The 22,294-nt window shown below is 41.0% G+C and overlaps 1 protein-coding gene across 1 annotated transcript; it reads left to right on the top strand.

Annotated features, from left to right (window-relative positions):
• Positions 1–4,143: 4,143 nt before the first annotated feature.
• On the top strand, positions 4,144–18,178 carry fshr (follicle stimulating hormone receptor). The gene is made up of 14 exons (XM_085761815.1): positions 4,144–4,325; positions 8,143–8,214; positions 9,022–9,096; positions 9,352–9,426; positions 9,545–9,619; positions 10,592–10,666; positions 11,128–11,208; positions 12,821–12,889; positions 12,986–13,060; positions 14,392–14,577; positions 15,073–15,293; positions 15,806–15,987; positions 16,103–16,294; positions 17,534–18,178. The coding sequence occupies exons 1-14, from the start codon at positions 4,159–4,161 to the stop codon at positions 18,068–18,070; spliced, it is 2,082 nt and encodes a 693-aa protein (XP_085617941.1). The 5' UTR covers positions 4,144–4,158; the 3' UTR covers positions 18,071–18,178.
• The last annotated feature ends 4,116 nt before the right edge of the window (positions 18,179–22,294 follow it).

Below are 22,294 nucleotides of genomic sequence, written 5' to 3' on the forward strand. Positions count from 1 at the left end.
AATTAGTTATGTACCAGATTGTTTCATCATTGTAATACAGTTAATTAACAATACATTTCTCACATAACATATATAACTGGTGAGAATAAGAGCTGGTAACTGCTTCAACACCTGTCAGAAACCTACATCAAAGTGGTTAAGTTGGCTACAAGGTACCAGCTCAAACTGGATTGGACTTAATCTGCTTACTTGATATTTATTCACATTTCAGATAATCTAAAAAAATAAAAAAATTATATATATTCTGTGGCAGGAAACTGAATGAATGAACGAAAATTTTGGTTTTGGACTGTTTACCAGATAAAGCATAACATTTAAAGGTACGATATTGGATATTTGGCCTTCATAACAGGTGTTTTTCAATATTTGCTGACATTTTACAGACCCAGAACCTTGGTAGGAAAATAACTGGTAGATGAATCAATAATGAGAGTAACTACTGCATTGGACTGATCCAGGGCAAGCTCTTAGCTGTTTCTGGCTGATCTCCAGTTTTTATGCTCAGTGAAGATAAGCAGCTGTATATTAAACATACATAGGCGACATGTGTGTAGTGTTGATCTTCTTATCTAACTCCGCACCAGAAGGCCAATAAGTTCTTTATCCACTTCTGACAAACTATCTCCAAGTTGCAGATTCACCCACATGCTCCTTGTTCCCTTTCACCTTTTGTTTCATCAAAGTAAAGCAAGCAGCACCTTCTCCTACCAGCCCCCTCTAACATCTATCTGGGACGGTAGACACACATAAATATCCGCTCACGCACACACACCGAGCCGAGCTTTGAAGTATGACTCAGTGCAGTGAACGGTATAAGTCTCTGCAGAGTTGCTGTTTGCCGGATGAAAGATCCCTGAGACTGCAAAGTTGAGTTTGTGTCCTCAGGTGAGGGGAGCTACAAGGACCTGCTATTTCAACAAACACCTCCCAAGTCTCGTTATCTTGTTCTCTCGCCATCTCTTCTCTTTCTTTGACTTTCTTTTTTTGTCTTTTGCTGAACAGTTTGTGCTCAACAAAAGGCTTGTGTTCGGCTGTAGCCAGCCATCTGCCACTGTGCTGCCCTTGACCGCGGCCCAGCCCAGCCTGCACACAGATAAAGACGCAGCTCCGGCTGCATAAGAAACAACTCTGCTCCTGCTCACCAGTGGCCAATGTTAGCATTTACCACATTAAACTGGAGGAGCTCACACTGATGATCCCACAAGGTTGTAGTATTCATTACACACCACCAGAAAAACAAAACTGCTGGAGGGGATAACATTACTATTCTGAGAGCTGCTGGAGATAGCGCAGGAGGAAAAAGTCACGTTCAACCTGATTTCTTAGGTTTGAACAGAGAGAGACGATGCTGAACCTGGTGGTATTTCACCGAGCAGACGCCATGTCCATCGTTTTTATGGCAATATTTCTGCTGTGGACAAAGATGAAGCCTATACTGATGTTTTAATTGTATGCATTTGATGATAGAGAGAGAGAGAGAGCTGTGGTTGTCTGTGTACTGAGTCAAAAACAGCTCAATATTTTCATCAACACCTCCCCTGCACAGGTGCAGAACAGTCAGCGGCTGATTAATCTACAATTTCATATCACTTATCAAAACACACAGATGTCACGGATCTTCCTCTTCCTCACTCCTTCATCCCTTACTCCTCTCTACACCTGCATTTGTCTCTATCTTCCTGATTTGTTCATTCTTCTTCTCGCAAAACTGTGGGTGGGAGTGTGAGAAAGAGCATGTGTGTGTGCGTGTTTCAGGTGTTAGGGAGTTACATCTTCCTATAATGTGAATTATTTGAGATGAAAACATGACATTTTGTGTTAAAGGTGAGTGGTAGTTATGGTTACAGTGAAGGAAATGAATGTAAGTCAATATAACCTCCTCTGAATTCACAGACATGACTGTGTGTGTGTGTGTGTGTGTGTGTGTGTGTGTGTGTGTGTGTGTGTGTGTGTGTGTGTGTGTGTGTGTGTGAGTGCGTTTGTGTGTGTGAAAAGCTCAAGGCTGTGTTATTTTCTCCTTTGGAATAAATCACAAAGAATGAAATCCCCACTGTACACACACCACACCACACCACACCACACCACACACATTGAACTCTATACAAGTGTAAACAGAGGAGAACATGAACATTAGCCTAAATAAGAATGAAAACATCCATGAATGAAGAAGATGATGAAGTGGTAAAGTAGAAAAAAAGGCTTATTACTGTACGTCCAATATTCATATTCACTGCTGGTTTGGTTTCTACTTGCTAATCAACACTGGACATCAACCAGGCGATGGGTTAAAGACGATGGCTGTGCTGCTGCTGCTGTGCTGCTGCTGTGATATTTACTTGTGAAATGATTCACCCAGAGAGAGAAAAACAAAATGTGACAGACTATCTTTGCTATTTTGTCTTTCACACAGCCTGGGTTTTAATACAAATCTCCACGCTCCGCCTTTCTGCTGCTAACTGAACAGATTTGTGTGTGTTGCCAACAAGTAAACTATTAAAAATCCTCTATTTGAGCACCTTCCACTCACAAGTTGGAAAGGGAAAGTTGTTATTGTTAGCTTTGTTAACTAATAGCCTACCACCTGATAACAAAAATGCTAAAAGATAGTTTGTAAAAGCAACATAACATGTCTGCAGGTAGAGGTTAGACAATACAGTCTGTCTGTCAGACTGATTTAATGACACAAAATCAAAATTAAGCGGCTAATAAATAGTGCGATGTACACATTTTATTCACTGTTGCAGCTCAGAGCAGTGGATTGTAAGCGTGTGACTGTTAATGTTCCTCCAAGTTAAGAGGAAAATAAGTTCAAAGAAGAAGGACTATATCGAACTTTATTAACATCCAGTAGTAAATTATTTTCTGTGACTTCAGTGTGATTGCTTGTTTATGTGTGATCCAGTGCACTTTACGTTCCTCAGGTTTACCTCAAAGGTTTTCAAATAAAGTAAAAAATTGGCATTTTAAAGCCATAAATTAGCCTGACAAGCCAGACTATATCATTAAGCAAATATATTTGCTGCCGCTAGGGTGCGTCTAGATTTCTAGACTAATAAATTGGTATATTCATGTGTCTTTGAATTATAAAACACACACAAAAAAAGAAAAGAATATGTTTGTTTGTTTTTTATGGGTTGCTCAGGAGTAGGTGACAGCTTACAGACCAGTCACTTTTTCATAAAACAAAAAAAAATTGCAATGAACCAAACTTTTTTTTGTTAATTTAATAATTTTCCTGACTTTAACCAAAACAAAACAAAAATCTGAAAGAAACATATAGTATATAATTTATAAATAAACATATTTATGAAATAGCAATACTTTATCATGTCCCCTAGTTTTGTACAATCCCATAACAGCATACCAATTCCACCGCTTTAAAAATAATGATTCAGTTCAACATCCTCAGCATTGAGGAAGTGACACCACTCAAGTCTTTTGTAAGAGAAGAAAGTGTTAACATCTTTACTTACCTATATTTCTTTGTGTTTATTGTGAGATTGTCATTGTCAAGCTCCACCTTTCAACTCTGTTGTATAAATAAGGCATTCTATCTATTCTATCTATCTAAATAGGAAAAAACAAACAATAGTGTCGAAAAATAGCCTATTATAATGTCCTGAAGTCATGTGGTGCTACATGCCTTGGTTTATTATGGACTTCGGGCTTCTTTTAGCCAAAATAGAAAGTTTGTTTGTTTTTTAAAATCAGACGACCCAAAGTGCACCGAATTGATTTGATTTGAAGTGTCAGAAGTTAAAAACTGTTTATTTGACAGGACTTGTAATTTGAAAAATCTGAAACACGCCCACACACACACTCACAGAGAGAGAGAGACCTCCTACATCCTCACACACACACTCTCATACACGAATAAAGCTTTTCACGCCCACCCAGTCAGCAGTGCATGGCCAAAAAGCCTCAGAGTACCTCACACTTATCCTCTCTTCGACCTGGCGGTGAACCCTGAGTGAGTGGATGGACGGACAAACTTTCATATCAAATCTTGAGTGTGGGCTTTGATGGGAGGCCTGCTCGCCTGGTAACACGGCGTAAGGAGAAAAAACCTGGAGATCTAAAAAAGTAGTGAAACCCTGAGATAGGCTATACAACGATCTAGACTACAGCTACAGACCAGCAGACGTCTGGCAGGCTTTGATGATGGTGATGATGATGAGTTTGATCATGTTAATGAGTGCGGTGATAAAAACAGCAACAGCCTCGGCGTCTGGCTCGGAGATGCACATCACACCTGGAGGCTGCCACCAGCTGAGAGCCGGGGTCACAGAGATTCCCTGGAACATCTCCAGAAACACTCGATGCCTGTGAGTAGCTATACACACAAGTAACACCCAAACTGATGCATCCACATTATATATTTATATATATATGTAAAAACTGCTGCTGCAGAGTAGCCTAGATGTTTACATCCTTATCAGATGCACTAAAACTTTAAAGTAATATGCTGCAGTATGAGCGGTGAAGATAAGTTCTCACAGGAAAAGCTTTATGTATAATTCTTCTTGACAGCGTTGCCGCACTCTGTCCGATTCTTCTACTCTTTTCTTCCGCATTTATAAATCCCTCAACTGAAATGTGGGCTAATTTGGCACAACAAAATGCTGTTCATGTGACAGTGGCTGGCTGCCTCCTGGTTTTTGTGAAGAGCGGCAGCAGTATCAACATATATATATACAGTATAAGTAGTTTTCTTTTCGCTTTTTTGTGTTATTCGACTTTTCGCATCATATATTATGACTTGTAGTCCCTTTTATCCCTATATTGCAACTCAATAGCATCTGTTTATTAGAGTCTTTATGCATCAAATTGATCTGCATCATACATGGCTGTCCTACTGTATGTAAAACCAGTCCTGTGTTTACAACAACAGGTGAAATAGGTCAATGTTAGGCTACATTCCAAAATAGCCATTTCAATCACCACAGTACACAAAGACAGATTCAGGGGGGTATGCAGTGTTTACTATTCAAAATCCACTCTCGTGAACATGCATAGTCATCTAGACTTTCCCCTCTAATCCTTGCTCATCCCCCTTTTGGCTGATTTTTGCACTGAACTCGCCAGTGATGGTTTTATTAAACATTCATTAACTCGGGGAATGCATGCAAAACACGTCTGCTTGAATTCAGCAACTCCCAGTGTTGCCATAGTTTCTTACATTAGCCTCCAAGTAGCTGCAGTTATTTATTTTTTTTTAATGCACAAAATTTAAGGGAACATTTAGTGTTCAAGGTCTAACACAATTATTTGCAAAGGTGGCTTTAAAGGTGGCGTATTGGTTACTTTACACCCATGCTTGCTAACTTGCAGCCTTGTACTGTTCAGACTGGACTGTGTATCACACAAAACATATGTGAGCACAATAATAACCATGGTTCAAATCCACTATAAAATGTTCTTTCATAGAGCTGCAAGTGGTTTCACATTTAAATTCCCAGCCAAACTCTAGTGTTAACGTCCTCCTGCTCCAGATTTTTGAAAAGATTGAACAATAGTCTTTATTTCAGCCCATCTTAGTCTTTGGTAATGTTCTTATTTGTGTTTTGTTTTATTGTGTTATCCCCATTATTGTGTTTTACATGTTCTATTGCTGGAAGAACCATCTACTAACCTACTCATTTTACTTGTAAAGTGCTTAGTAACCCTGCTGAAAAAAAAGTGCTGTATAACTTAAGATCATTTATATTCATCATCATTCATATTTATGTCCTTTAAATGGAGCCTGTGTTGTTGTTTGTGATATAAATGCTAAACATCAGCAGCAGTTTGTTTTTGTGCAGTAAATATGAAGCAGCTGGATAAATCATGTTAAGACAGGATGCAGTGGGAAACGGCCAAATATGTTAAATTTCAGAGTTAAAAAAAAAAAAATAGTGTTATTTATTCCTCCCTTAAAAGCTTTAACCTCCACAGATGTTGATCGAAGGTGGCAGAAGTGGTTCAGATTGTTTGTGATGCAGTGACACGGAGCTGAATGAGGCAAGTGGGGGGGAGGGGGGTGGGTGGGTGGCTGCCCCCTCGGAGTAAACACTGACCTGTTGTTTTGGCCGCTGAAACATTTAGAAGGAATCTCAAGGCCGGAGTGGAGAGAGGAGAGGGGGGGCGAGGCGAGGCGGGGCGGGGGGACAGCGGGGGTCAGTGTTAAGATTAAGATCGCCTGAAGCCTCTGCACAAACAGATGTACATAGCCTAGTCGTACTCACAGAAACCACACACACACACACACACACACACAAGGAGGGGAGGACATTTGTGGCAGAAGTAGCAACTGTTCCCAAAAGACATACTGTGAACTCCCAGGCGGCCATGTGTGTGTTCTCATCTGTTCTGTTCAGCTCGAAGGTCAAGGCTCAGGCAGAGTGGTGGATATTTACAAGTGGATGGCCAGTTCAGATGAGATCTACACCAGCCAGATGCAACAAAAAAAAAGAAAAAGAAAAGAAAAAAGCGTTAAGACATTACAAAGCAGTTTGTTTCGCTGCAAGAAAAGAAAATACCCTCTCCCCTTCCCTTTCCTTCCCTTCCACAGCACCAGTGATTTAAAGGGTCATGGCCTTGTTGACCTCCTTCATTAATCAATGAAAATGTAAAGATGAGAGAGTGTGACAGTGATCCCGCTCACACCGGTGACACAGGTCATAAAATGACTTTTCACCAGGGATTTCTCCTTTAAAGGTTTGGTCTGGAGTTTTGTGTCCAAAAATAGACGTTAGACTTATACAAATGAAATCCGTCTTAAAGCAGAAGTAAGCAGAATGTTTGTGTTAATATAAGTCTTAAATAGTTATATCTTCCGACAGCAATCACTTATATAGAGTGTTTGGTCCGAAACACGGGTCTGTCAGTCACTCTGCTCTGCTGTAAACTGAGGAGAAAACTTTCCTTGTATCCTACAACCTTTATCCAATGAGGAGAGAGAACGGCATAAAGGGGCGGTCCTCTTTGAGTGTGCAGCCAAGGGATGCGCGTGAATGTGGTGACGTAGGGTCGAGGGTGGGGACTGCTTACTCCATCGGCTCCAAGAAGTTAGCCAAAACCCCCGTTGTGGGACATGAAACTCCAGTTAGCTCAGTCATGTTGTAACTCAGATCTCCGCTGGAGAAAATATTTTTTCATGGACCGTTTATTGAGTCACTGAGTTATTAAAGTTAAACAGGTAGTTAACCGTTAGCCCAGCTAATCGCATGACTAATTACAAAAATGTGCACACGTAAATAGTAATGTTTGTCCAATCATTGGTTTTATAGACTTTACAAACATCAGATTAGTCTAAACGGCGTTATAGTGACATGAAAAAGTAGATATACGGTATATAGTGAAACTCTCGTCCGTCACTATTGTTCGAATGCTGGTTTTAGTTGTAAACAACAAGGCGATTCGCCCTATACAAATTAAATCTGTCTTAATCATCACCTATGGGCTTCTAGTCCTGTGTGGTGGTGGTGGTCTGCAGCGCCCCCTCCCCTGCCTGTATTTTGGTCTTTTGCTTTGTTTTGTTATGCACGTTTCTGGGTGGAGAGCAAAAGAGTAGGTGTTTTCTCTTCAGCCAATGACCGAGCTCAGGTGAAGCTACATGCTGCAGCAGAGTAGGAGGCTCAGGGCTGCTAGCTGCACTAGCTCTGATGTTAGCGAGTGCTAGCATCAGAGCAACATGTCTCACTCTCTCAGCAGCAGCAGCAGGCAGGACCGCAAAGAAAAAGAAATAACTTACAGTCTGAGTGAAGTGCTGGAGCTGCGGACCGATTTCCGACCGTCACCGACAACTAAAGCCTCGAGTGGTAACAAGTATGAGGGCCGTTGTAGTAAGCTAGCTCGATGCTAACTTCGGCTAGCGGTAGCGGTTAGCATAACATAACACCAGAAGCTCCCGTTGTTGGTGACGGTCGGCTATCGGCCCACAGGACTGTATTTCCTTTTACTTTGCGGTCTTGACAACCGCTGCTGTCTGGGGCAGGAGGCTACACAGTTGAGCCCGAGAGGAGGGGCCCAGTTTGAATGTTTTGTTTACAAATTGCAAAGAACAAAACTCCAGACTCTACCTTTAATGGTCTGTGGCTCTGTGATCAGTGCGTTGTAGCTGATGTGACTGACTGACTGACTGGCTGTTTTCTGCACCAACAGGAAAATCGTGCAGACGCAGATCCGAGAGATTCCCCAGGGTGTCCTCAGCGGCCTGCAGCACCTCACCATACTGTAAGTGTGTGTGCGCTCGTGTTTATGCATTGATACGGAACATAATGAACTGAGGAGGTCAAAACAAGTCAAGATATGAATCATCCAGACAGAGGAGGAGGGTTGGGGAGGTGCTCACCAACACATGTTACAAACAGTAGCCTACTATGTGGTTTTAATCTTCCTAAAAAAGGTAAACAAAAGTAACTAAATGACCCCCTATAAATACATCCTTGAAATTATTGAAAAACAATCGTATGGATTCATATTTGTGTTTTTTGTACATTATGTGCTAATGTGCATATGAAAGTTTCATATGCACATTAGCACATTTATTAGTTTATTTATTTACATCTTAACAGTACTATTTTAGTTACTTAGCCACTGCTACTATCACTTCTGCTTAATTAGATCAATTGTTTAATCATAATTCAACATTTTAATAATCCAAAAATCAAAATCTGTGATTATCTTATTGTTTCTTTTGTGAACTTCCTGTATATTTAGATCTCAGGATCTGCACTTATTAACTGCATTTTCCCATGAGCACTTGCATGAAACACACCGAAGCGCAGAGTTTGATATTTGCTGTAAAGTTTTTGAATATTCCCTCCAGTCTTATGACTTGTGGCTGTAATTGTTAATACTTGTGTGCACTGTGCAGTGTCCTCCTGAGTGCTGTGATCTTTCCAAAGGTCCTGTAGCAACATCCGTGTCATGATTCTGACTAAATGAAATAATTCCCCGTGTCACCATTTATATATTTTACTGTATTCCCTCTTCATCGAACCCGGCCCTTACTCCTTTCTCCTCCACCTGCAACCTCAGCGCCATCTTGGAGAACGACATGTTGGGGAGCATCAGAGCGTTCGCCTTCGCCAACCTCTCCCAGCTCACCTATATGTGAGTGTACGGCTTTCTAAAAGCTACATGACGCATTTTATCCACCGTGTGTTTAGTCTGTTATGGAACAAGAGCTACAAACTCTGAGAGTCAAACCCAAACAGAGGAGGAGGAGGAGGAGGAGGAGGAAGAGGAGGAGGAGGAGGAGGTCTGGTGTTTGTGGTTGAGACAAAATATATCAAGTGTGAATGAAGAAGTGGCAGCTAGATTTTTTTTTAAATTTACTTCATGTCATGTTTTTGTGTCTTCCCTCAGTGTCATCTCTGAAAATGTGGCTCTGGAGAGAATTGAAGCTTTTGCTTTCTCCGATCTGCCTGAACTCACCGAGATGTAAGTATCACACACTGTCTGACATCACAGTAGAGTCGGTGGTGAAACCCTGCATGTAACTACAAGGCCACTCATCTGACTATATAAGTGCGTACATGACTTTATGTGTTCCTGTCAGAACCATAGAAAAGTCAAAACACCTGAGCTCCATCCACCCAGATGCGTTCGGGAACATCAAGAAACTGCGGCGTCTGTGAGTACTTGCTAAAAGGAACATGTGCTTCTTCGACTTGTGCTTGTCAAACTGATTGTGAGTCCAAAATGGGTCATGGGTGACAGGCCTAGTTCTGACGGGCCCCCACACGACCAGACACATCATTTTTTAATTAGCTCGGATCCTTTGGAAGAAAAATCAAGTGTCACTCTTCATCCCGAAAAAAGTTTTTTCCACAATAAGAATCATCCCATTTCCAACATGTACTAGTTACAAAGGAATATTAAATTATACCATATATGAAACAATGTTGATGTTTATAAGGGACAACATAAAGCTAAAACATCAGACATGATCTGTTTTGCTTTTTCCCAACTTGTAAGAACTGGGTCAGAGCAACCTCAGCACAAAAACATTGTATTTTGAGCAACATCTCTCAAATGTTTCTTATTTTATGTGATGAAATGTTCATAGTGTACGACAAAAACCTTTTTCATTTCCAGAAATAAAATAAGTAGGGTAAGAGTTGTCACGTCTGCAGATTAAACACAACAGAGGATTATCTTTAAAAATCTAAAAATGAAGCCATTCAAGGCTGCGAAACAATGACAAAATGTCATTATACTATATGATATATGTTTTATACATAGTTACATGTCTGACAGTGTTGACAGCACACCTACTATGATTTGGAAAAAATGTACAAAAAAGGTTTCTTAAGGTTGTCTAAAAGCCAAAAAGAAAAAATGCAGACAGTGCAGCAGAACTCGTGTGTTTTTGCCAGACAGTTGTTTGGAACAGGGAGCTCTCCCAACGTCTCCTTTATCTTCAACTTCTCTCTCCGAGTCTCTTCACATGTTCAATTTTTAATCTCAGTTATTACAGTGAATCTTACATCGTCTGAGTGTTTCACAAAGTGTCTGCTGTTGTTGTTGTTGTTCTTGTTGTTGTGAGCTTAACACTCACACACACTAACTAACTAATGTCCGGGTTGATGTTTTCCGTCCACAGAACCATCTCTAACACCAGACTGAGGATTTTCCCAAACTTCTCCAAGATCCAGTCGTCAGCCTCCGACTTCCTGTTGTGAGTCTCCCTGCCGTAAACAAATAAACTACAAATGCATCCCTTGACATACACCCACACACACACACACAAGCAAACACACACATGCTATTCCCACACGAACCTGATTGAACACATGCACACACGATTAAATATGCAGAGGAAAGGAGAAATCACACAAGACATACAACAGTGCAGTTAAATCCTACGCAGCGGGTCGTCCTGCTCAGAATATCATGGATACGAACCATCTGTTCCTCTATAAAACAATCCATCTTCTGCCGGTTTCCCCATCTGACACATAGCAGCTTCTTAAGGGAACTGGATTTTAATGTGTATTCCTGATATTTTCCACCTTAAATGAACATACAGTATATCTGCTGTTTTTCTGGTTATAAAATACATTGCAGCATTTTTTTTCTCTCTCAGTATTTGTTGTTTCGTTTTGTTCACGGTGACTTTTTGATCTCCGTCCTGCTTAGTGAGCTGCAGGAGAACAACCACATAGAGAGAGTCCCCGCCAATGCCTTCAGAGGCCTCTGCACTCAAGCCATCTCAGAGATGTAAGGGATTCATCCTTCTTTTTTTTTTTTTAGAAACACACCACCCTCACACAGCTCCGAGTGGGCATTACATACGCAGTGATGAATGTTCCCTGAAATGCTCTCTGCCCTCTTTACTGAGCTCGATCTGCTCTTTCTCACTCTTTCCTCTGCACGTTTCTAACACTCTTACTACTTTACATCAACGCCTTATTAGGATTTACCTTCATTATTTACTTAAATTTTAGTCTTTTGTCAAAAATACAAAACTGATCTCTCAAAGTTAATACAACACATCCCTTTTAATGCCACTACTTATTTTGTTATGTTATATTAACCTTTGACCCAGCCCATAGTTTGCAAGCTATTGTTATTATTTAAGTATACTTTTTTATACCAAATGTTTTGGAGCCTTTGGGGATTCTGTGGACAATATTTTTTGTTGTTTTTGATTAATGTATAATAAAGTTAAATTTGCATAAAGAAGGCATATGTCCATTATCAAACACTTGAAAAACTTCCCTGTAAGGTACATTTTGAACAAATAAACAATGTGCCATTGATTTGCAATTCAAAACATTTGATTAAATTATTTGATTGACAGCCCTGTGTAGATAATTCAACACAGCGACTATGACAAGTACTTTTCAGGGCCGATTTTTCACACTTCATGCAGGCATTGAAAACCTGCCCAAACTATTGGTGGATGCAATCTACAGATGTCTCCTGAACGCTTCAAATTGGACGACTGTTGGTGGACACAGTGGATAGATACAGTATCAGCTACCACGCCCATCATCAGAGGCACCTGTGTCTTCAAGGCATAGTTCAACATTTTGGCAAATTGACCCATTGCCATAATCCCTATAGTCATAGCAGTAGGTTCGTTACCTTTGATTGTCAGTGCAAGCTCTTTTTAGAACGGCGGAGCAGAGTTTCCCTCATCAAACTCATCAAATACACAATCCAACAACTCCAAAACGCTCTGGTGGACAAGTTGTGACCTGCACATTCACCACGCTATGAGATAATAACACAACGTTACGAGACGGAGTTGTTTCCGAGGTAAATTCATGCAAAACCACTGATGCGCGTTCCCGTCGGGGGCAGTTTTTTGGCAAGCAGTCTCTGCATTTGCCTCGAAAACAACTCTGTCTCGTAACGTTCTGTTATTATCGCATGCTGTAGAGATGTTGTGAGGGGCCCATTTTATTCCCTGAGGGCCCAAGCTTTCCTCTCCAAACTGTGTGTACCTCTGCAAGTGCTATTGCTCATTATTTAATCAGCACATTCAAAGCTGGCTGATAAATAACAATGAAAAGTAAAAAACTAAAGTGAATAGGCTCATAATGAAGTATTTTTAATGACATACTGCTGCCAAATCTTTCCAGGAAACAAACAGAAGTTTGTCCACAGCTTCCAAGGTCACGACTGTGAAAAAGCTGAAAAGGAAGAAAGAGAATAAATCCAATTTGTTCAGTGTGTTTGACTAAAATCCTGCGAATTCAAGCAGCTTTAGTGACTGAGAACAAAAGATCTGCACTCACTAAAATTAGCTGTGATAACTTTACTGTTGGAAACGCTCTGTGTTGCTGCCACATGACTGTAATTTGGCTTCTCTTCCCAATGACAGACGGCTCACCAGAAATGGCATCAAGGAGGTGGCAAGTGACGCCTTCAACGGCACAAAGATGCACAAATTGTGAGTCACATGCAGAGACACAATTACAAACGGTACATTTCAGCTCTCCGCGTGTTTAATTTCTCTCGTTTTCTGCCGTCTCTCTCTCTTTTTTAGGTTCCTGAGAGGCAACAAACGTCTTACTCACATCAATCCCAACGCATTTGTGGGTTCCAGTGAGTTGGTGGTACTGTAAGCGTGACATTTAACAGTAACTCATGCCTACACGATTCACCCTCCTCATCATCACTTATTAGACTCGGGGTGTAGGAGAAAGTAAGAAGCAATTTGACGTGTGTGGGGAAGCAGAAGCTCAGAAACATGATGCCAGATTTAAGGCAAAAATAAACCGAGCGCAGGTTAATTTTAACCGGAGAGACCTGATTATTCCCCAAACAAAGAGGCATCTATTTCCACTGAAGTTGCAATCAAAGAAAAAATATGTGTTTGTTTTTTTTTTCTTTTGTGCTGCGATGGGTTTTTGTTTTTTGTTTTTTTCTTTCCCTCCACATCCCAACAATCACTTGGCAATCAAACTGCAGCTCCTTCCATGAATTTTCCAGTTGGGAAATTTAAGTTTCAGTGTTTTATTCTCAGCAAAAGTGGATTTCGCTGGTATAAATATTTACGCATCACTTCTTACACCCTCTGGAGTCCTTATGTTTCCAGTGAATACACTGAGCCTGTTTTATTTGCGGTATAAGAGAACTTTATTTATACACCGTGCAGACACAGGCTGGGGAAAGCCGACTGGAAGTGCTGATGTGGGGCTTTTACATAATATCATATTTATGTCTGCAGGCTATGAAACTCACTTTGAAAGGACTTTTTAAAAAATGCATTACTGTAATTATAAATATTAGACATAAACAGACACAAAATGAGTTGTGTTTTATATATTTATAGTTAGTTACTTTATTTATATATATATATATATCTGTGTCATGCCAGTCTGGTCCATTAGCCTGTAAGAAACCATCACAATACAGAACATGTGTCATCTATCTGTTATGAGCAAAAACAGATGCATACAATAAGTTAAGCTACAAAATATTGATTATTGGTACAAGAATAGAATGATAAAAGAAAAACATATTAAAAGTATTGAAAGGTTATTGGTTTTCTCAGCTCCCATCATTTCTCTGGGTAACAAGCTGGTCTTGTAGTTTCATATTTAAATAGCAACTTAATCTTTGTGCAACTTTCATATCTGACTAAACAAAACCCTGCGTCATTCCACATCAAAAAGGGCAAATAGAAAACAAAAAGAAAGAAAACATCCTGCTTCAACCAAAAGTGGTAAAATACCAGATCTCAGCTGAGCACATAGTGATCTTCAAATTTTAACATCCTCAGTGTTTACAGTTTGGTTTAGTCCATATTTCACCAGCACACTGCTACATATCTCTATTGTATTTGTGCAGAAGAATCAACCTGGACTTCGGGGGGATAAACCGAACTGATGACAGATCAGATGCCTGTTACATAAGACAGGAGGCTGAAGTCTCACTTGTTTCCTGCAGGGACGTGTCTCACACCACCGTCAGCTCTCTGCCGGACTCCATCCTGGGCGGCCTCCAGAGGCTCTTCGCTGAGTCGACCCCCGAGCTGAAAAAACTTCCTTCTCTGGAGCTCTTCACCAAACTGCGCCAGGCCAGTCTGACGTACCAGTCGCACTGCTGCGCCTTCCAGAACATACACAGGAACAGGTAAGTCCACAGGTGTACGGGAAACCTGTTTGAAGGAGAGATATTATGCCCCCTTTCCACAAATTAAAATAGTTCCCAGCTGTCTTAAATACACGTCTGTGACATGCTTTGGTCAAAATACCCCAAGGATCAAACATCACAGCTCACGGCTGGTTTCAGTGCCTGTCCCTTTAAATGCAAATGAACCACTACTAGCCCCGTCCCCTTCTACCGGTCCCAGGTAGAGGTGGGGTTATGCAAATTCGAAACCTAGTTACATCACTGGAAGAGAACTGAGGGAACAGCTCGTAAAACCACATGTCATTTTTGGTCAGTTCTCACATTTTGGGGTCCGGAAGGCAAGACAAACACCGAAACATATGTTAAAGAGCCTTTACTAAAAAGGGATATTTCCATAATATGTCCCCTTTAAATGAAGTAGCAGTACCAATACTTATAAAACAAAACACAAAAACACCTTGCAGCTTTTGTTTACATGTGAACTTTGTGTGTCAGATCCAAGAGGAACGACCTGTGCTCCAACCCAAAGGCTCAGGACGACCTTCACTTCTTCAGAGATCACTGCTCCAACATCACCTCCGTCACCTGCAGCCCGACACCCGACGCGTTCAACCCCTGTGAGGACATCATGTCCGCCGTCTCGCTGCGGGTCCTCATCTGGATCATCTCCATCCTCGCGCTGCTGGGGAACGCAGTAGTGCTCCTTGTGCTGATAGGTACAGACCGAAAAAAATCACATTCGTACACTTGATTTGCACTTATTTCCATTTTACTTTTCCTGCACCAAATTTTTAGACATTGATACAAACATATTTCTTTTCTTGTTTACTTCCAATTCATCTTCAGTTGATACGACGTAGTTTTTGTCCATATGTGTGTTTTATATCATAACAGAGTGCATTAAGCAGTCAGTACCATGATTGTATTTCCTCCTTAGAAATACAGTGAATCAATGACAGCCTCATAAAAACAGATTTACACTTTTGAGCTCAACATACTGATATTTAAGGAAATGCATGCAAAGGCCCTGCAGATCCATCATGCAAATGAATGAGTGTGATACAAAATTCAGCTCTACGACAAAGCAGAGGTTGGTTCCAGGGGACATTAAAAAGGGATGAATCCTGGCTGACACTTTGCTTTAATGTAAATTTTCAAAAAAACAAACAAACATTGAATATCAAGTATACCATCACACTTTGTCATTGTTCTTGTCATTTTCCTTCAGGCAGCCGCTCCAAACTGACTGTTCCTCGGTTCCTCATGTGCCACTTGGCCTTTGCTGACCTCTGCATGGGCATCTACCTGGCTGTCATAGCAACCGTGGACACGCTCACTCGTGGCCGATACTACAACGACGCCATAGACTGGCAGATGGGCCTGGGCTGCAGTGCTGCGGGTTTCTTCACGGTGTGTACACATGGATGTCGTCATGTCATCGTCCCACATCAATGACAGCACTCATCAATGTACAGGTCTGAATAGAGAAATGCATGTGTGTGTGTGTGTGTGTGTGTGTGTGCAGGTGTTTGCCAGTGAGCTGTCAGTCTTCACATTAACAGCGATCACCCTGGAGCGTTGGCACACCATCACACACGCTCTGCGGCTCGACCGTAAACTCCGTCTGAGACACGCGAGCATCGTCATGGCAGCAGGCTGGATCTTCTTGTCTCTGGCCGCTCTGCTGCCCACGGTTGGAGTCAGCAGCTACAGCAAGGTGGGTAGATAGATAGATAGATAGATAGATAGATAGATAGATAGATAGATAGATAGATAGATAGATAGATAGATAGATAGATAGATAGATAGATAGATAGATAGATAGATAGATAGATAGATAGATAGATAGATAGATAGATAGATAATATTATAAAATATTATTCAAATAGTGGGAAAAAAACCCATATATACATGTTGTTTGGTTGGAAATATTGCACAGTGTGGGTGGTCATGAAAGAAAAAGTGAAAGTATGGCTTGTATGAATGAACAAGGTAAAAATAGACAAGAATAAATTATACAGAAAAAGATATACAGTATATGATGCACACATATCTTACATTTGTGTATGGTGTGCTATACCTCATATATTTATATGTTTAAAAAATGTACAAAAACTAAGCAAAACAACAATAATATAACACTCAATAGAAATAAAAGCCTGCAACTAATGGTAACCCAACAATATTCAATGTATTCTGATGTAAGACAAAGAAAAACAGTCAATTCTCACATATATAAACCTGAAACCATCAAAGATTTGACATTTCATCTTGATGGATTGAACTACTTAGCTATTACAATGCAATTCAAACCAGTATCATATTATATAATATACTTTTGGCCCATGAATTGCACTATAATTGCACATAGTATATGCTCTGTCTACATTTTGAAGGATGTTTTCTGACTGTACACCACAGTTTGAAACAGGCTGCTCTCATACCCAGCAGCCATTGTAGATATTATGGCCTTGGACCACATCCATATTGCTGCAGTGGTGCAGTGGAGTTAGCAACAGATTTTCAGGCCTATTACCTTGTTATCTCAAGGTGACTCTGCTGTTACCGTTTTTTTTGTTTTTGTTGTTTATTTGTTTCCACATGGCATGTTTATGGCATATTTGCCTCCATTTGATGGAGAGACATGGAGCACAGAGACAGACAGGGGCAATTACAGGCTGTAAAGGTTCCCAGCTGGAACCAAATGTTGTGGTTACGTGGTGTGTGTCTTAAACTACTAAACCACCAGGACGCCAACAACCCAATTACTGCCTTTGCTGAAGGAACTGACATTTTTTACCTGTAGTTGGGGGCTTAGTTTGTTTGTTCACCTATTTACACACACAGCAGGGGTCTGTTTCTATTGTCTGCTGGTTGATAAACCTTCAGTGAGGCTTTTATTTCAAGTTAAGCACATTGAAGGCTCATGAACTCTTTGTACTTGTTCCTGCTGCAGGTGAGCATCTGTCTGCCCATGGACGTGGAGTCTCTGGCGTCTCAGGTTTACGTCGTGTCCCTCCTCCTCCTCAACATCCTGGCCTTCTTCTGCGTGTGCGGCTGTTACCTCAGCATCTACCTGACCGTCCGCAACCCCTCGTCGGCGCCGGCCCACGCCGACACCCGCGTGGCCAAACGCATGGCCATCCTCATCTTCACCGACTTCATCTGCATGGCTCCCATCTCCTTCTTCGCCGTCTCGGCCGCCCTCAAGCTCCCCCTCATCACCGTCTCGCAGTCCAAGTTCCTCCTGGTCCTCTTCTACCCGGTCAACTCCTGCTCCAACCCCTTCCTCTACGCCTTCTGCACTCGCACCTTCAGAAGGGACTTCTTTTTCCTCGCGGCTCGCTTCGGCCTCTTTAAGACCCGGGCCCAGATTTACAGGACGGAGAGTTCGTCCTGTCAGCAGCCGGCGTGGACCTCGCCAAAGAGCAGCCATGTGATGCTCTACTCCTTGGCCAATGCACTGAGTCTAGATGTGAAACAAGAGTGCTGACTATATCCTTCAGTAATCTGCAGACTTTTTACTGGGTGCTCATCGGGCTCAAGCTAAGATTGGCTCTACTGTACTGCTTCATAGCTCTAATGGAGAAACTCACAGAATATCAAGTAGCATGCAAAAGTTTGGGCGCCCCTGGTCAAAATTTCTGTTAGTGTGTGAACAGTTCAGCAAGTGGAAGATGAGATGATCTCCAAAAGGCATAAAGTTACAGATGACGCATTCCCTTTACATTTTAAAGAATATAATATCTTTTTTATTTTTTTTTATCTTTTACATTTTCAAAATGACAGACAAGGAAAAGGGCCTGCAGCAAAGGTTTAGCCACCCTGCATAGTTAGTACCTAGTAGCCCCCCCTTTGGAAACTACAGTATCACAGTGTGTAAATAATAAATAGTAAATATCTGATTCCTTGGTCAAAGTTATCTGAGAGCTCAAGTCTCCTGGGTTTCTCATTCTTTTGCAGGCTGCTGCTTTGTTTGCCCCTTTTCACTCTAAAATTGTAGAAAACAAAAATAATGCACTGATACACTGTTCACATTAAAGGGATAGTTCAACATTTTTGGCTAATTGGCCCATTGCCATAATTCCTATAGTCAAAGTCATCAAACTCATCAAATACACAATCCAACAACTCCAAAACGCTCTCGTGGACAAGTTGTGACCTGCACATTCACCACACTATGAGATAATAACAAAACGTTATGAGACAGAGTTGTTTTAGAGGTAAATTCATGCAAAACCACTGATGCACGTTTCCGTCGGGGGCAGTTTTTCTGCAAATAATTGCTGCATTTACCTACAAAACAACTCTGTCTCATAACGTTCCATTATTATCTCATAGCGTGGTGAATGTGCAGGTCGCAGCTTGTCCACGAGAGCGTTTTGGAGTTGTTGGATTGTGTATTTGATGAGTTTGATGAGGTAAACCAAGAAAAAAGCAGCTTGCGACTCTGCTCCGCCGTTCTAAAAATAGCTTGCACCGACAATCAAAGGTAACGAACCTACTGCTATGACTATGGGGATTATGGCAATGGGCCAATTTGCCAAAAATGTAGAACTATCCCTTTAACAGAAATCTTGCATGCCAGTGTAAATACATGAACATCTCAGATAGTTTCAGCTTTAAGAGTTCCTCTTGTTGTCCAGATGCAGGAACACACTGCTGAATTGAAAGCTAGGCCCCAAATCCTCATTTTTATTATTTGTCAACAGTGGGTTTTTGTGTGTTGACCATCAAACTCTGAATATCAACTCAGGACACCGGTGTCAGTGTGGCTCTGAACCCCTGAATCTGACCCGTGGTTAAACTCTTTATGAATAGCAGCCTGAGCAGGGAGAGCTGCAAAACAACTGCAGATACTTTGACCAAATCTAGGTCAAACTACTGCCCCAGATAATTCTATGTGTTTGTTTTAATTTCATCGGAGTGCCAGATGGGTGGAGTTTACCGCAACACGACAATTTAGATCCTAAGTGGAACGTAGAAAGAGAAAAAGAAAGAGAGGACGTAAACTGACTTTGCTTTCATGTTGCAGCATGTCTTATGTAACGAACACCATCCATCTGGCGTCCCTGGATACTGAGACCAACTCCGCTAGTTTGAGACAGTTTAGCAAAGGTTTTTCCGACGCTCAGAATTTCAGCATATGCATGTCAAGAAATCATCATTCATTTAACATTCAGCGTTGTGACTAAATGATATTCATCATGAAGCACACCACGGGGACAAAGTGATTAATAATCTCCTCATACTTTCCATCTGCCGTAGCTCTTGATGCCTCCACATCTTCCCTACCACTCAGTTTCTCTCTTTGTTCAGAAGCCAGGCTATGTAATTATCCTTGGAATGTGATTATGTGTATTGTTTGTAAAAATGATAGTCCTGCTAAGTGTCACCTTTATATAGTATATATATATATATATGTGTGTGTGTGTGTGTTTTGCACAAAATGTTATGTTTTGGATCGTTTTATAAAGTTGTTTGTTATAATTTTCTGCTTGAGATTTTGTAGATTTTCCATGGTGGAGTGTGTGAACAAAAGGGGAAAACTCTCTCTCACAGACACACAGACACACAGACACACACGTGCGCATTAAATTGAGCTGTCTTTATCTCGAAAACGCTGTCCTTCAGAGCATCCAAAGATTTCAAGGACAAAGTGACCCTACCAACCTCTGCTCTGAGTGCCAGGGTGGGTGGGTGGGTGGGTGGCTGTGGGAGGGGAGACGACACAGCTGCTCTTTCTGCATATTACAGGAGGAGGGATATGGCAGCTTGATAAGACACACACATACACACACATACTAACACACACACACACACTCAGAAGCAAGCCAGGGTTTCAAGGCTGCAGCTGCACGAAGGAGTCCATCTCATTGATATGGACACACTGCCTCCTACATGCCGACGCTGACTGTGTGGGTGCATTTGTGCTCTTCAGCCACCAGGTGATGCTACTGATGCAGGTTTCAACTCGGCTCAGTCACGGTCTATACACCTGTGAATAACAACACACCTCTAGTCACACCTCGAGACAACAACAAGCAGCATCAATTTGCTATATCAAGCAGCCGACGGTGACAGGAAAACACACATTTACATCAGGACCGTGACAAAAACATCAAAAACAGCAACATCTTGTTTCACTCAAACAAACAAGCAGGTGTCATCCCTTCTTAAGAGATTTATTTGTAACAACACACTGACATTACAGCGATACTATTATCTCAAGAGGGGCATAATGTGTCTCTGAGTTTAGACTGAAACAGTGTTTGTACGGGAAAAAATAACCTCACCTCTTCGTTGCCTGGCCTTGGAGACCACAGCACACAGCGTGTTGCCAGTCTTTTAAGTCTCTGCACAGAATAATGTGGAAAAATGTGGCAAGACTTTGTCTCCAGGAAAGCAGCTATAATGCACAGATTCCAGCAGGTTTCACTGTGGGTGCTGCCATAGAGAATATAGTTTTTATATTATTCTCAAACAAGAATCCGCATGATTGTTTATAGTTTGGGAAAGAGAAAACAATTTCCTGCTCATACTGCATATTTTTATATAGCACAGTATATATTGATTATTTTTCACTCACTTCTGCATTGTTCTCTTATTATTCTCTTCAAACTGAATGAGGTGACTAAAAAATGACTGAACGTCAGGTTGTGTTGAAGTGTAGATGCGGTTTGCTACATGTAGATCTTCTCAACGTGATGACTCCAGATAAAACCTTTGCTACAACCAGACAAAGCAGACAGTGTGTGTGTGTGTGAGGCTGCGCTGGGCCCTCCTCAACTACTTGGAATTCATGGTCTCATCATTTGGTCGTTTTGCAGCCAAACAATGCCCTCTAGTGGTCCAATTACTACATAAAATGGTCCTTATTGACCATAGGGGGGTGTTTCTGTGTAAAGCTCACCTCCTTCAGGCTTTAAGAGGGGGGGGGCTGCTTGTAGTTTGGTCTCTCACAGAGGCTGCAGTCAGCTTGATTTCATCAGGTAATATGACTGTAAATTATAGAGGGGAGCCACTTTTTTTTTTTTTTTTGGAAAAAGGCTATTACATTTTATGTTTTGTTACTCCATTCAATAATATCTCTTTCTATCTTTTAATTTTCCCGATAAAGTAAGAAGCTAGTTAATTAAAACTGTGTATATGAAATGATGATGAAAGAGATGAAAGAGATCCTTAAATTTCCAAATAATAACTCTATTACCTTATTATGTGTTCAAACTATGAATTAATAATTGACCTTTAAACAGAGTTGCGTGATACATTTTTAAAGGCTTTTAAATTTAACTTTTTGCTATTCATATCTAATAATGTGTCTATCATATTACATTTCTGTTTCCTGCTTTGAAATTCTGTTTTGATTTTGTAATGGTTTTATTTATCAAGATTTAAAAGTGTCAGAATCAGGATGCCCATATAAACAATAACATCTCTGCACCCCACTTCCAACAAAATATGGGAAATGATAAAAATCAATCCCTTATTAACATTAATTAATTACTGAATGGGCCTACTGGGCACAGTCTCTGTATGAAGTTACTGTTAATATATGAATATGAGAGTCAAAGAGCTGATTTAAAACCCCACACAGAGAATAAACGACTACAGAGAGATGTGAAAGGACTACAAAGAGACAAAATGAGCACAAAGAGATGAGAATGCAGCACAAAGAGACACAAGACGACCACAAAGAGACACCGAATGACCACAA

The sequence above is a fragment of the Trachurus japonicus genome, chromosome 19 (genome assembly GCF_045865225.1).
Source record: "Trachurus japonicus isolate A0001 chromosome 19, Traja_1.0".
NCBI lineage: Eukaryota > Metazoa > Chordata > Actinopteri > Carangiformes > Carangidae > Trachurus > Trachurus japonicus.